A 17,099-nucleotide genomic window follows, 5' to 3' on the forward strand; every position below is an offset into this window, starting at 1 on the left:
AAAAACAAGGCCTCTCTATGGTTGAAAATGTGCCACTTTTTTTACCATTTTCACTGCTGGCTGTGGCTACTTTGTAAGATAACACTAGAATCAAGCTGTGGTCATTTGTCATCTTTGAGTGGTTGGAATTTCCTACAGTGCTCTTCTACACCCATATGCCTAGTGTTCAGTGATGTCAGCACAGACACACAGCAAATTTAAGGGAGTCAGTGTCGGGCACATTGCAGGTACTGCGAAGCGCACTCCTGGCTAACATCAAAGACTGAAACAGTATTAATTTCAAGAACTTCAGTCATACTTTGACTTAGGAATGGGGTCCATTTCAATCATGGTATTAGAACCCCAAAAGACTTGGAGAAAGTAAAAAGAGAGAAGCAAATAATCTGCTGGTACGTGCCCAGTTCACTTGCAGAAGAACTGGAGCCTTAGTTTCCAGAGTGGGCTATAAGCTTTTCCAGGATTCCCTTCTCTTTCATCTCCTTTAGGTGATCCAGTAAAGTTGCTTTTCCTTCCCAACCCTCTTCAGCCAACTCTTTAAGGACTGGTTTTGTTAACTGAATTTGGGTCTTCTGGGTTGCATTCAGGGCTGTACTTCTTCAGCACTGTAGAGTTAGACTGTAATTATGGCCCTCTGAGTGCTTCTTCCATACCAGACCAACTGTCACGTAAGAAACAGCTCAAAATCAGAGTGAATAGGGTCCTCAGACTTAAGTCAATTTTGTCCTTACTCCCAGCTTTGGTGACTGCCACCCAAAAGACTGAGTGCTTCTGCCCAGCAGTCATGACTGCAGTTCACCACTGTCGATGAAGAGAGTTGACTTTGAGTTTACATTGGCTTTGTAGACCATCACAGAGGATAAGCGGGCACTAGGCATGGTGGCCACATTTCAGTGCTCTTGGTCCTTCCCTTGAATTCCAGTGAGGGACAAAGCCATCTCCACAAAGGTAGTGGAACTGGACCAGAGTGTACTCATGAAAGGGCCACAGAGACTGCTCATCCTTCAAAGTCCAGAAGAGAATGAGAGACTTCTCTCCTGTATTGGACCTCAGCAAACTCTGTAAGTCAAGTGTGTTAGGTGACTGTCCATGGAAATCATAGCTTACTGTCATAGGATGCATGAATGGTGTAGATAGATGTAATAAATACCTTCTGTTACTTCGCTGTTTGAGATCCAGTGAAGAGGTTTCTTAGGTTCATTATGAGTTTACACCACTTTATACCAGAGACTGTACAGTAGAAAGGCGTCATATTTTCAGTCTGAGGTTTTTTAGTGTGTTAAATCTAAGCACTGTACAAATTAAGTAAAAAAATAATGATATACAGAATAAAAACAATAAAAAAAATTAAAAGTGTAACATATTGTTTAAAATCGTGCTAGTCTGTGTATATACTGAGGTAAATATGGAGGTGGAAAATTCAGTTGAGGGCTATGGTGAGTGATTATAGGCCAGTTCAAAAAATATATGTTTTTGGTGCCTGCTTAAAATCTCTAAGAGATGGGAAAAATTTCAGCCAGCCTTGCAGTAGATTCCAGAGATGTGGCCAATGCTTAAGAAAACAACGAATACTGGAATAGTCCTGTTGCCCCCACCCCCAGAGCCACTAGCTGCCCCCTGTTAGCTGAGGGGAAGATTCCAGGATAGACAAGGAGAACACCAGACCAACATTTGCCTGAGATAGTAGGAATCCAGGTCATGTAGGGCTAAGTAATCTAGGGCCAGAATTTTAAAGATGACAAGTTTAATCGGTAACCAGCAAAAGCTGCACACAGCTAGCATAATTTAATGGTGACAAGCTATTCCAGTAAGTAACTTGTTCTAGCTCCCAGAAAATTTTGAGTGATGGGCAACTACAGTTGGTCTAGTTCTGGGTTAGGATGCCATAGGCACAAAGTGTTACAGTAGTCCAACAGGAGGAAAGGCTTACATCACAACATGAAGAGCTGATGATGGAGAAAGGTGTTCAATGAGAGCATTCTCGCGAAGATGGAGGCAGGATGATCTGACAACAGCTCGTATCTGGTCCTTTAGAATCGGTCTGTCATCCAGTTATTCACCTTCAGTATAAATTCTAACCTGTGTCCCACAATGGATATACCAGGTTTAAAACTGGTGTAGAGAACTCCCATATAGTGGTGTGAATACCCATGTTGGTGCTTTCTAAATCATGTGATAACTTGTTAATGAAAATGTAGGCACATTGCAGGAGAGGTATAACTGTGTCTCATTAGTATAAAAATGCTGTTTTATAATCCGGTCCCCCAAATAACATTTCCCAAAGAAGCATGCACACCAAAAGTAGGTAGAAGCCCAACAATTAATCCAGTTGTACACCCCATTTAGTTTAGTAAGAAGAAGTATCAACTGACACTCTTATCTAACTTGTCCCAAGCACATATTATGCAGACTAATCCCAGGCTGCTTCTGTCATACCTCAGTAATGCCAAAGGTGGTCCAACAGGATCCTGTGGTCAGCACCATAAGATGCTGACAAGAGAGGCAGTAGGACCAGTGCTGAGTAATGGCTCTATCCCTTGCTATTAGGATGTCATTAAAGATACTAGCGTTGGCTGTTGTGCTAGGTCTGGTTCATAAAATGGATTGGAATGGAACTTAGATGTTTGTTTTTTTTTATACACAAGAGTCCAGTTGTACATATACTATCTTCTGAAGAACTTTACCCACACATGGTAGGTGTAAGGAAGATCTGTAATTGTTCAAATCATCAGGATCTAACCCAGCCTTTATGAGGACTGGCATAACCAAGGCCTGCTTCAAAATTGCTACAAATGCCTTGTCACTAAATGAGGCAGTCTTACTATGATAGAGAAGTGGACCAAGGATCTTCAGGCAAGATTGTATAAGCTGATAGGGTACTGATCCTGCCTGCCGATTGCAACTTGATTGCTGGAGGCATGACAGATAATCATCATATTTAGGTAGTGAAAAAGTGCATCAGCTCCAAGACAGTGTACACACTTGGTAAGAACGCATAAGCTTGTGAGTGCACCTTGCCCCTCCCGTCACTAATCTGGTAGTCTGAATAAGCAGAAGTCCCACATGGCAGGCCCCCTTCAGCATACACACTTCTTTGGATTACTGACTGATCACTACATCTTATATGCGCTGATTGGTGGTTATTCATTCAGTCTTTGTACTGCATTTGTTAGTACAACCCTGAACCAGGACTGTGAGCTGGCATCGACCTGTCACTTTCACTCGCACCATCTCCTTCAGCGCTCAGGTCAGTAATTGAATCTCGGGTCATCAAGTCAGGGCTTTATCAGTGTGCATCATGAAGCCAGCCAGCAGTTTGTTTTTATCAGCTGTATTAATGTTTCTGCTGTACTGTGTTGGATTATGCTGAATATGGGCACACAGATGAGTTCAGTAGAAAAAAAATTCCTCAAGAAATGCAGTTACCTTGAGTCATGACTAAAAATGAGGTTTTGGCTGAGCTGATTCACCTGAGCTCCTTTACATGATTAACAAACAAACAATAACAAGTAAATAAAAGGTTTCTCAGAAGGGAAAATACACTTCAAAAGGGGAAAAAATAAGAAGAAACAACTTAAAAGCACAAATGTGATGGCTTATATGTAATGGGAGTATGTGTCCATTTATTGTACAAAGAGGGGTGAGAAAATGGCAGAGTATTTGCCAATGGCAAGGCAAAGGCATGTGGTTGTTGGAGGAGGATGTTAGGAAGAAGCAGTGTGCTTGTTAACTAGGCTTTGCAAATTTCCCCTTAAGATGTGGATGAAGGTGGGCCAGAAATCCATTGTCTGCTGTCAGATTCTGTCTTTATGTTACTTTTGTCTTTTATAGTAAGAATTAAATTGTTGGCAGATTAAGATTAAAGAAAAATTAATTGAAAGATGTTATTGATTCCCTGTGCGTTTGAGACTTTTGCACTGTTCTTAATGTTGCACTTTTTTTTTCCTTTTGTTTTTAGTAACTGGGGCATCTGGAGTTCCTGAGAATAATCCACCCTGCACTGTGAATATTCCAATTGCTCCAATACATAGCTCAGCTCAGGCTATGTCTCCCACACAGAGTATAGGGCTAGTTCAGTCTTTGCTAGCCAATCAGAATGTACAGCTGGATGTACTAACCAATCAGACAGCAGTAGGGGGAACAGCAGATCACAGCACAGATGGTACAAGTCAGTTTCCTGTCCCTAACAGGTATTCTAGTCCAGGTCAAATAATTTTTGGAGGAGTGGAAATGGGACGCATTGTGACTGCACCATCTCAAGTATCCCATTCATCCCAAGGGCCAGTTCAAATGCCTGCAGTGGAACATGTTGAAAGGGACCATGACCATATACCAAAACCTAAAACATTGCGTGCTGTTCCTCAGTTAGCAGAAGGAGATGCCCTTGTCTTCAGTGCTGGTCCAGAAATCCAAATTAAAATGAACCCTCCACCTCCTTACCCTGGTACTATCCCAGTAGCTGCTGTAGCAACATCTCCTCCTCCTCCACCTCCGCCTCCACCCCCGCCTCCTCCACCTGTGGACCTCTGTTTGAAAAAGGCTGATTTTCCTCTTTATCCTGCAGGGCAGTTTCAGACTCCACTTGGCTATGAAAGGATAACAACTTTTGATAGTATTGGGAATGTAGAGGAGGTGTGTCGACCTCGAACAAGGGCAATGTGTAACCAGAACATGTTCACCTTACCAGGGCCTGGAACTTCCTCACTGCGGCTGTCTAATTTAGAAAACAAAAAGGGACACAAGCCATATGCTACTGCAACCCTCAACAGATTAACAGTTCCTCGATATTCTGTACCAAATGGAGATCCACCACCATATCCCGATGTTGCTAACCAAAGCAGACATCAGAGGATAGACAGCAGCCTTATTCATGCAACTTTGAGAAGAAACAGCAGAGAAGCAACTCTTAAAATGTCACAGATGGTAGACAGTCAGAGAGGTACACTTCCACGAGTCCCCAAACCGAAGAGTAGCATTGTGGCGGCACAGTACCCTCTGCGGACACCAGCAGCATTATACACTTGTAGCCAGTGCAGCAGTAGTAACAATAGTAGCAATGGTAGCAGCAATGCCGCATGTGGCAGTAACACTGGTGGAAGTAGTAGTAGTGGCACTTCTGCAGTTGCAGGTGTTCGGCCTGATGTGGCTGCTGGTGGAAGTTCTCAGCACAGCACTGTTATTGTTCATTCTGCAAGTACCTCTCCCTTGACATCCCAATCATCCTACAATTTACTGAGTCCTCCTGATAGGTGTCGTGACCGGACTGAGTACATTAATTCTGCATTTACTGAAGATGAAGCACTTTCGCAACACTGTCAGGTAGAGAAGTCCATGAGACATATGACTGTAAGTGAAGCAGGAGTAAACGTGAAGCGGCCACCTCCATATCATTGGGATCCAGTGTCAAGTGAGGAGATATGGGTCCCTCAAGAAAGGACTATTCAGAGTTCTGTACCCAGCTTTCATAAACCTCCTCCTCTAATACTTAATCAGGCACAGCACTTAGATATGTCTCGAGTGCCATTCCATTCACCAAAATCCCCAACAAGTCCTAGTGCTTCTTTTCAGACAAACTTTGGGATAGGAGTTTCCTATCCAGGCAATTACAATGGACCTCCTCTTCAAGGACTACAACCACCATGCTCCCCCAAAGAAGCAGTGGCCCCATTGCAATTTGCTCAACCAGAGGCAGCTGTTGTTTTGCAACCTGGATACCCACCTAATCTTGCATGTTGTCCTTTACCATCAATGTACCCAGGTAGTAGTACTTGTTCTAGCTTGCAGTTGCCACCAGTTGCTTTGCACCCGTGGAATTCCTATAATGCTTGTCCTCCTATGCAGAATTCACAAGGAACTTTACCCTCCAAGTCACATATGCTTGTGGAAAAGTCAGTTATGTCCCCACCCTCCACAGAAGTTCAGGGGCATGCTGGCACAGAAGCCTCTGCAGAAACCTCAGACAACTACCAGGAGGTACTTTCACTAACAGAAAGTCCAATTCCACATCGGTCAGATAAGTTTGTCAAAAAAAACAGGAAGCGTTTGGACAGTAGAGCAGAGGAAGGCAATGTGCAAGCTATTACTGAAGGAAAAGTCAAAAAAGAAGCAAGAACTCTAACAGACTTCAACTCTCTCATCTCCAGTCCTAGACTAGGGAGAGAAAAGAAAAAAATCAAAAGCCAAAAAGACCAGCTGAAGTCAAAAAAACTGAACAAAACAAACGAGTTTCAGGACAGCTCAGAAAGTGAACCAGAACTTTTTATTAGTGGAGATGAACTTATGAACCAGAGTCAGAGTAGTAAGAAAGGTTGGAAAACCAAAAGGAATATGAGGACAGCAAATGACCTGGATGAGTTCAGATGTCGGAAAAACAATGAGAAGGAGGATGGTAGGCTGGGTAGTCAAGGATTTGTGTATGTGATGGCTAACAAACAGCCGCTGTGGAATGAAGCTACACAAGTGTATCAGCTAGACTTTGGAGGGCGAGTAACACAAGAATCTGCAAAAAACTTTCAGATTGAACTAGAAGGCAGACAGGTAAGCTAATTCACTCATTGTTTTTTTTTTCCTTTGGAGGGGATTGAATTAAGTTTATGACTTGGCTTAAAATTGTAAGACTTAACAGATGGATGTTAGGATAATCACATTTTAGGTCTTGTAAGCACATTGTTTTCTAATTCTTTATAAACATTTCAAAGGCTATTTCAGTAGAAGTATATCAGGCCATACATGTTGTGACACTTTGTAAAACTTTGCTGCATATTATATTTGTACAATTTCAGACCATTTGCAGTTGTACAAAATCCGATGCAGAATTATATCAGATGCATTGTATACATCTCACCTTCCTGATCTGCACCAAGACCCTTTGTGCATTAGGTTTAAGTTGCAACAGTTTCCTCAGTTTTGGCATTTTGCATAAGTTTTTATGCAGGCTGTATTGTCTTACAGAGTTTGTAAAACAGGAGTTCGGCATCACATGTTCATTACATCCACTGTACATGGACTAGAAGATGTGGTGTGGGGCTTTAGTAAAATATTTCTTGTTGCACTATTTGACAAACCACTGTAATCTGTGACACCATCTATTGCCACAGTCCACTTACGAACAGAACAGTTACTTTATGAATCAAGATGAAGCTATCTAATGATTAATTGTGGTGGATATAAATTAACACTGGAGCACAAATTTTAGGCAGGACACAATCAGTACGAACTGTGTACTATGCATTATCTAAATATGCATTGTTTTAGTTACTGTTGCTAGTTGTGTTATTTAAGTACAAGTGGGGGCAAAGGTAAGAACATTTGTCTGCTCGCGTGAGCACACGTGTGTGTGTGTGTGTGTGTGTGTGTGTGTGTGTGTGTGTGTGTGTGTGTGTGTGTGTGTGTGTGTGTGTGTGTGTGTCTGTGAAGACAAAAACAGGAAGTCCTCAGAGAAAGATTTCAGTGTGACATTTTATTATTTTATTAGGCATCACAGTAGTTAATTCACACAAGAAGTGGATATAAAACCAGTAATAAAGACTGGGAAAAAATATTTGTTCACTTTGCAGGTTAATGATAAGTATGAATATATTTTGTTACGCCTTGTGTTACTCATGTGAAAACAACTAGAGCAGAACATGGGCTGTTTGGTAGTTAATCACATTAATCATCCACCTTCTGTTGTCTTGCTGAGAGCAAGTTCGCAAGTGCCTTTCCCAACAAGCAAGATGTGTGTTAATCCAGAATAACCTCATAACCTCTGGTACATCACTGTACTTGTATCATGCATCCTCAGAAATTTGTAGAAAGCTTTTAATATAATTTCTAAGATTGTAGGTGTCCCAGTGTGAATTGTAAGTATTGCATATTGCAGTAATGTTATGAACTAGGAAACTGCAAAAACATGCTTTAAATGTGAAATAAGAGAAATCCTATTTCTTTATTAGTTCGGGCATGAAAACAGGGGGCCACTTATCTTTATTCCATCCTCCCTTTTTCTCACACAAACATTTGGAGTAAGTATTTTGTTTGCTGCTTTCACAGTGCACCCACAGGTTTGCATCCCTGATAATGTCATGCTGCCTTTTGATCCCTGTCCAATTTTACATGGAGCAGTAATTCTGATCTTGTATTTGGGAAACCTCTGCAGTGGGTGGGACATTTAATTGCATTCTTCTTAGCCCTCATGTGACTGTTAAGAGTATCAGGCTCCAACATTCAAAAAAGCACACCGCCTTTGGTCTATGCACGGTGTCCCTCCCAACAGGGTTGGACTTTGGCATAATGGTTAAGATGTCTGTCTCACAGAACAAGGTATACAGTTTATCACCTTTGTAAAGGAAATGACTTAGGCTTAAAATGGCTCACAAGTGCAGCTAGCATAGTACTTGGCTAAGAACCTGTATTACTTCATATAGATCACTTTTGAAGTAAAATTCCTGACAAATTGAAATTGGCTGCAGGTTGATATCCATTCAACAGGCCTGACTCCCAAAGTTTTGCAAATGTTTTGGCATGAGCAGACTGCTGTCCAGTGTGAGAATGCACACATGCCTTCCAACATGAGATGGAGTGTGGCCCATGCCATATTCATTTCATTTTTGCTGCACATATATGCAGCTTTTGGTGAGAAAGCTAAGGCATCACTTTGTCTAGGCTCAGTACCACAGTTTTGCTTCTTTTGAATCTCCGAGTGGTAAGTGCACCGTTGGTTAAATCTTGTTTTCAAAACGTCTGTTCTGATTATTGTAACTATATAGGGAGTCTGAACCTTTATCCTGGGGCATGCTACATGCAGACCTGAAGAACCTTTCCAGTTGCAGGCACCAAATCCTCCATAAAGACTTACATTCACAATGCTTATTCTCTTTGGGGGGAATCCCTCATTATGGTTGGATGTTAGATCTACAATTAAAGATCAAAACAATAGATAAAGACCATCCTTCTCATTGTTGACTCTGAAGAAGTTGTAGGCAATGGAACAAATCGGTGGACCTTACCTTCTAAGAAGGTGCACAAAAAAGATGTTTGAAGGAAGTACAGAAAAGAAGGACCCTCAAGAAAGATGAAAAAGAGTTGTCCGTAGGCCCAAGGAGCACTGATGCAGTGAGACAGTGTCACAGCCTCCGCTTTGTCTGCCCTCTTTGCAGGTGGAATGCTGGCAGCTGATAACATGTCTTCCTGGACCATGTACCTGATACCAGGTATGTCAGAACCTAAACTGACGTTTGCCAGAGTGTCAGACTGTCACATGGAAGTGGAGACACAGGCAGGCAATATGAATTTAGGTATTCCGACACATCTTGTGTATGAACCCCAGCCTAAAGAAAGACCTGAACACCATAATGTATATGCAAAAAAAAGGCCCATAGGGTAGGCCATACTACTTGCAGGTACATTTCTCCTGATGCTTTGTCTGTTTCTATGAGCAGTGACCAGTGCTCACCTTGCTAACCTTCCCATGCTCCCCTGCCTCAATCAGGCCTACCCATAGAGGACTTCATAAGGTTGACAGAGGAATTGTTTGCCCCATAGCAGCACTTGCTGCAGGGAACCTCAGTTTCTTTCATCCTTCTAAAAGGAAGAGGGTTTCTTCACATTCCAGAGAGTCATGTTACTTCTAAAATAAATGACTGTGACCTGATCTGTGCTTCTTAGTTGTCTTTTCCCCCTTTGATGTAATTCAGTTAACTAAGAAACAATTTCTTCAGGATCCTCTCATCTTCTCTGGAGCACCTTTCATTCAAGGATGCGTTCAGCCTTATGAGAGAGCATTTTAAATGTGAATCTCTTGAAATGTCAGAGACTTTAAAAATATATTTTTGACCTTTTAGGTTTGAAAGAACTAAAGGCTTTGGCAGTCCCACTGTTTTTTGATACATTTTGAAGATGTTTACATGATGGCAGATCCCACTGTCATTTTCCTGGAGACTGCTAATGGGTCAAAGTTAGTGCCAAGAGTCAGGACTCTCTTTAATGACAAGGATAGTAGAATCTTACCTCGATTTAGAAAGAAGGACTATACTTTGGCCACCTTGGCCTTCAAGGCTGTCAGTTGCTAACATACATGGCAGAGTGCCAAGCTGAAATCTTCAAACAAGTGGAGGGTCTAGCAATGGAGAAACAATGATGAGACCATAAAAATGCAGTGCGGATGTGCCAGCTGGCCAACACTCAAAAGATGGGTAAGTGTTCTGGTAAATGCAGCTATGATAACATGGACATGGCTTTCAGGACAGCATTGTAATATATAGGCATACACGGTTAAGAACAGAGCCGCTACCTGATGATATCACAAGGCAACTGTTTACTGCTGTTCTTGATAAAAAATATATTTTCTTTGGGCCTGCAATCCAGGAGATCTTTAGAAAGTAAGAGGTGCAGCAACCAGAAGGATAAAAGCACTCATCAAACTAAACAAACAACTCAGAGGACAAATAAAGTCTACCAAAGCCAAATTTGATGTAAGTTTGGCCTCCCAGGCCAAGAACAACCACAAAGCATTCTTTTTAGCTATGTCCACAACCTCAAAGGCAATACACAATTGTGTGCAGAGCTTATTGTAAATGGAGCCACCTATACCAAGCCAGAAGATATAGCAAATCTCTTGGCTGATAATTTCAGCTCCAATGTTACTGCTCTCTCCCCCACAACCTTCCCTCAGGAAATATCATCAAGTATAACTACCCCTACTATCACTAGGGAGCAGGTCCTTAATGCTCTCTCTAAAACCAGGAACACTGCATCAATGGGCCCAGACAATATCCCAGGATGCCTTCTAAATAGCATGAGACATGACCTATCAGGGCTTCTGGAATTACTATTTAACTGTAGCCTTCAAATAGGCTTCATGCCTCATGAGTGGAGAAAGGCAACAGTCATCCTTCTGCACAAAGGTGGGCCATCTACAGACCCTGGAAACTACAGACCCATAAGTCTCACTAGTCTTGTGTGTAAACCCATGTAAAGAATTATCATGGAGATGATCAGTAGAGATATAGTAAACCTCCAGACACTGTACCCAACCCAGTTTGATTTTGTCAAGGGCATATCATGCCTACTCAACCTGGTGGACTTCTGCACCTTGACCTGGCCAAGGCATTTGACGCAGTACCCCACTCAGGCATTGTTGACAAACTCAAGAGGTTAGGTACAAACCCGTAAGCCACCCGGTGGATAGCCAACTGGCTCACAGATAGGACCCAGGAATTTAGAATTGGGGAGTTCACCTCTACAAAGAGGCCAGTCACAAGTGGAGTCCCACAGGGATCAGTCCTTGGACCACTCCTTTTTGGCATTTACTTCTCAGAAGTCAAGGCCAATGTCAGTTGTCTCTGGCTGACTAAATTTGCAGATGATTGCAAATTAGGAGCTGTCATTGAATCTCACACTGACACAAATGTACTCCAGGAGGGTGTGACACAGACAAATAACTGGTGTCAGAGCCATGGACTAAAACTAAATGCCAAGAAATGCATAATAGTATCCTTTGGGAAGTCATCCATTTCTGGTAACTATCATATTGACAACACACACCTTAGAGTTGACCCAGTAGTCAGGGACTTAGGGCACACATAGATAGTAATCTAGCCTTTGATCATCACGTGTCTACAGTGGTGAGGAAATCATTCTATGTTGTATAACTTATACACAAAGATATGGCATCTAAGTCCAAGGAAGTCATTGTTTCACTATATTCGGCATTCATCAGACCTATCATTGAGTACAGTACGCCCTTTGGTATGTACGTAACCAAGCATATACAACAACTGGAAGGTCCACAGAGGTTCCTCACTAAAAGAATACAGGGTATAAGTAATATGTCCTATGCAGACAACCTCAAGGCCCTGTCCCTGTATTCTGTTTCCTACACGCTTTTGAGGGGAGATCTCTGCTTGGCATTCAGGGCATTGTCAGACCCCACTCTGATGGACCTCCTGCATATTCACAAAACATTTGCAGAATTACCCATTCTAAAGACTTAAACCTTGCCTGTGGTATAAATAGGACCTGCTGGAGAGATAGGTATGTATCCCAGAGACTACCCCGTCTATGGAACAGGCTCCCTATCCATGTGAACCAGAGTTCCTCCCTAACCCAATTCAAGTGCAATTTGGAGAGTTGGGTGGCAAAATGGAAATTCAACCCTGGTTTGGCACCTATGTCTCTAATGCAAACAGGTAACCTGTAAATGGTTCATTTCCCAGGTCCATGCTTACACTTATCAAGGGTATCAGAACTTGTCAGAGATTTGTGATGCATGGCTAGGCTTAAAAAGGCCCTTGTGGTCATTAGCCTAGTAAACATCTATGAAACCCATAAGACAGTAGTAGCAGTGAAGCAATTCCTCTACCTGTCAGTACTAAGGTACAGTCACAATTACCCATTAAAACACTGGCTGTTTTACATATGCCAAACCAGAGGCCAACAGACTAAGTATAAAAGGGCTTTAAGAAAACAAAAATGACAAGGTGAAAAGAGGAGCAAGTCAGGGAAACTTCTGAGACTTGCATAACCAGCCCCTCTGACCAACCATAACTCAGTCAGGAAGCCACCTTCCCTCACTTTGACCTTAACCCATCCTTAGCCAGTCCTCTCCTTCTCCCAGGTCGTTTACATCTCTACAGGGTCAGTTAATCATGAGTTCCCTCAGACAGATGGACATTATTTCTTCAGGGTACAAGAGTGAGTTCTGGACTATTCCCCCTCCCCCTTTTTTTGAGAATGCCTTCAATGTTCTTCGTGTTTCACTGTTGCAGTCATAACTGTAGGGTGCTCCTGCCGGCAGGCAGCCCGAGGTCGGCCAGAATCCCAAAGTCTGGGTCCGGCGTCGGCTGTAAAAGCTAGTATCCTGACGTCAGTACGCCTTGGTACATAGCCCTCAGCCGACGCCATCTTCTCCAGTCTTTCTTGCCGTGCGGTGGAAAGCAGCTCGCAAAACGTTGGTTGGCGATTTTCGAACAGCATTCTTGGTTGTTGTCGGTCCGAAGTTGTTACTTCTCTTCTCAAAGCTAAGTACCCCGTTGGGAATCTTTTCTTGTTCCTCCGATGTCAGAAAAAGTTAATAATTGTATAGCGTGTGGGAAACAAATACCTCATAAAGATTTCCACTCTTACTGTCTACCTTGCTTAGGCCCTGACCACGACGTTTCTTGTTGTTGGTTCTGTGCCAGGTTCAACTCTCGTACTATCAAACGCAGGTACGACTGGGCTTTAAATTATTTTGGCAGACGCTTCAATTACAGAATGTCATCGGATACTACCGGAGTTCAAAAGAAGCGCAAAGATAAAGACAGGCCTCCGAGGTCCAAACAGGACTCGTTGCAGCTGGAGCCAGCGTCCGGTTCGGCTGTCGTCAGTGAGGCGCTTTTGCAGCCCCTGTCGTCCGCCGCTTCTGAACCGATGGCCGATACGGACTCCCATGGGGAGCCATCAAGGCCCACTATTTTAACTGCTGCAGGACCTTCGGACGTCGCTCCTTCAGATGGGTCCGGAACCGCTATGCAGGTACCGGCTTCTGAGGGGGTTTTCAGGCCTACTCACAATACTATTTCAAAGGCAAAGGCAAAGACAAAGACTCCTTCTAAGTCTAAAGTTTCAGCTCAAGCTGCTTCTGAATCCACTCACAAGACACAAAAACAATTATTGAGGATGGCTGAAGACTTGCTTACAATGATTAGGGGTTCTCACCCCCCTCCTGAGAAAAGGCCTCAACAGGATGTTACTCTGGATTCTTCTGACCAGGCCTCTGTCTCTTCTGTTTCTTCCTCTGATCAGGACTATTCCTTCCCCCCTTATGAGGATTCGGATGCTGAGGAATCTTTGCCCTCGGCCTCTCCGCCTGAGGATTTTTCTTTTGGGGAAACCTTGCATGAGATGAGGGAACATTTTCATTGGGAAGGACAGGAATATTCTGCTTCCAAAAAGAGGCTTAGAGAATTTCTTCTTCTTCCTCAGCATAGGCCTTTAGCTATCCCTCCTGTTTTGGACATTGTGGATGATGCTTTTTCTGAGGCTAATTTGAATCCTGATTCCATGGCTCCTGCTCCTTCTAAGCCTGATAGATTTTATAGGGTTCCTGACTCTCATTTATTTCTATTTAAAAATCCTTCTGCAGACCCTGAAACTATTTCTCAGGGTTCTAAGGCTGCTAAGGTTGCTACTTCTAAAAATCCTATTCCCTCTGAGAAGGATTCTCGTGCTTTAGACAGGTGGGGCAAAAAGGTATATACTTCTGCTACCCTTTCTGTAAGGGCATTAAATTGCCAGTTTCATATGTTTAAATACCAGCAATTTCTTTTGTCTGTTTTAAAGCAAAGCTTGCTTCCGCCTGCTTGTGCAGAGGATAAGGAACTTCAGGATGTTTTGCATGCTACTGAACAGGTTAACAAGCATAGCTTACATTGTGGTTTTGATGCTTTGGATGCTTCCTGCAGGGCTGCTGCCTCTGGTACTGTGATTAGGAGACATGCCTGGCTTCGTGAACAAAGTTTGCCTGAACAGGTTAAGGCTAAGTTATTAGATGCCCTGTTCAACATGATGTTCTTTTGGTTCTAAGGCTGAGGTACTTATTAAAAAGATGGAAGAAAAGGCAAAGTCCATGCAGACTGTAAAAGATTTCTTGCAGGTTCAGCCGCCTAGATTTTCCAGGAATTGGCCCACTAAAAATTGGTCCTTTCCCACGTCTGACAGGCCTCAAAGGGGAAGATATAGACGCTCCAGAGGCCGTGGTCAAGGCCAGACCTCGTACAGATCTAGACAATGGACTGCTTCTTCACCTAGAAGGGGAGAAGACAGATCCCAATCTCAAAGAAAACAAACTCAATGACTCTCGGTTGGGCTTCAGGACCTCTTTACCTGGACGCCCCTCTCGGAGGAAAACTGTCTCTTTTTTACAGGAATTGGATTCATATTACCCAGGACAAATGGGTATTAGATGTGATTTTAAAAGGTTACAAGTTCCACTTTCACACTTTGCCAAGGACTCACGGTTGGCCAGATCTGCCAAAACTTCAATGGTCAGAGGCCTTAACTCAAGTGGATGCTCTTCTGGCCATGAGAGCCATAGAGCCTGTTCCACTCTTGGAAATGGGAAAAGGATTTTATTCAAGGCTGTTTCTGGTTCCCAGAAAACAAAACTCTTGGAGACCTATTCTGGACCTTTCTGTGTTAAACACCTTTTTGGAAATTCCAAAGTTCAAGATGCTCACTCTGCAACAGTTACTTCCAATGCTCTCTCAGGACGCCTGGATGGTGACATTGGACTTAAAGGAAGCCTATTTGCATATTCCTATCAGACAAGACCGCAGGAAATTCCTCAGGTTCAAGGCAGGTTCGAGGCACTTTCAATTCGCTGTTCTGCCCTTTGGTTTATCTACTGCGCCCAGAGTCTTCACCAAGTGCCTGGCACCAGTAGTGGCTTACTGCAGACTTCAGGGGATTCAGATTTACCCCTATTTGGACGACTGCCTTATTCAGGCAGACAGCAAAGATCTTCTGCTTCAACACCTAGACTTCGTTCAACGTCTTCTCTTACTGGGATTCTCAGTGAACATAAAAAAGTCACATTTGATCCCTTCTCAACAAATGGTATTCTTGGGAGCCCTCTTAAACACAACCTTACAAAGGGCCTACCTCACTCCAGAAAAACAAACTCAGCTGGCTTCTACTTTCAACACCTTGGCAACTCTATCTCAGCTCACTGCAAGGAAATTCCTGCAGGCTCTGGGCTACATGGCTTCCTGCATTCTGTTGATTCCAAACGCAAGGCTTCACATGAGAAAGCTTCAATGGTATCTGAAAAGTGTATGGTCACAGCATTATCACGATCTGGATATTCTGATTCCTCTGATCCCCTGCCTCCAGAAGGAGTTCCTCTGGTGGTCCAGGGCATGCATTTTAAACGAAGGAAAACCTTTTCGTCTCCCTCAACCTACTCAAATTCTAACCACGGACGCCTCGGATTATGCTTGGGGAGCACATTTTCTAGACAATTGCCAGCAAGGAACCTGGACAAAGGACCATCTTCACTGGCACATCAATCTGAAGGAGATGTTGGCAGTTCAAAATGCCCTTTTGGCCTTCAAGCACCTTTTACAACCAGGGCCTCTGCTAATTCGCACAGACAACACCACGGTCATGTAGTACATCAACAAGCAGGGGGGATCTCATTCTTACCCCCTTTGCAGACTGGCTATGAGTTTATGGGACACAGCTCTAAATTTGAATCTGCATCTCCAGGCTCAATTCATTCCAGGAAAACAAAATCTTTTAGCAGACAGCCTGAGCAGAAACATTTCAGTTCCTCACGAATGGATGCTAGACACCAACTTGTTCAAAAGGATTGCTGCAGTTTGGGGATGTCCCCAGATAGATCTGTTCGCATCCCATCTCAATCATCAGCTGCCTTGCTTTTGCACCAGGTCCTTCCACAAAACAGCATGGAGAGTGGATGCCCTGTCTTTCAGTTGGAGAAGTCTGTCTGCATATGCCTTCCCTCCTCTTCCTCTACTGCCTCGGGTACTACTGAAGATAAAGCAGGACAAGCCCAAGTTCCTCATCTTGATTGCTCCAAATTGGCCTCGACAGTTTTGGTATCCGACTCTAAAGCTCCTGTTCTCGGGGCCTCCTTGGATTCTTCCACTGAACCCTTCGCTTCTGTCCCAGCATCAGGGTCAGTTACTCCATTCCAACCTCAAGACCCTTTGCTTGGCAGCTTGGCTCTTCAAAGGAATTTGATTGCCTCTAGTCTTCCCAAACAAGTTTTGGATGTTCTTTTGGAGGCTAGACGGCCAAGCACTAGGAAATCTTATGCCTCTAAATGGAAGAGGTTTTCTATTTGGATGCAGGACCGAGGTTCTAATCCTCAGGTTCCTGATCTCTCCTCTATTTTGCTTTACCTTTCGGAGCTTTTATCTAAGGGACTTTCATTTTCTTCCATTAAGATTCATGCTTCTGCTATCTCTGCGCATTTCAGTTCTGATCCTCCTGTTTTTTCACATCCTTTGGTGAAGCAGTTTTTGAGGGGGGCTAAGAATTTGCGGCCTCCAAGGACCCCTCCGGTCCCTGCCTGGGATCTTAATTATGTTTTAGAAAACTTACTTTGCCTCCTTTTG

At 43.3% G+C, this 17,099-nt stretch overlaps 1 protein-coding gene across 1 annotated transcript in view; it reads left to right on the forward strand.

The window, feature by feature from the left end:
- The window catches only part of TULP4 (TUB like protein 4), a gene marked incomplete in the record, with an annotated part of 1,525,147 nt that overhangs the window by 1,317,553 nt on the left and 190,495 nt on the right, over positions 1-17,099 (forward strand). The window contains 1 exon segment of the mRNA XM_044061979.1: positions 3,956-6,534. Coding sequence (XP_043917914.1) covers positions 3,956-6,534 — 2,579 coding nt within the window.

The sequence above is a fragment of the Protopterus annectens genome, chromosome 1.part0 (genome assembly GCF_019279795.1).
Source record: "Protopterus annectens isolate FY-2018-M chromosome 1.part0, PAN1.0, whole genome shotgun sequence".
In the NCBI taxonomy this organism is placed as follows: Eukaryota; Metazoa; Chordata; order Ceratodontiformes; family Protopteridae; genus Protopterus; species Protopterus annectens.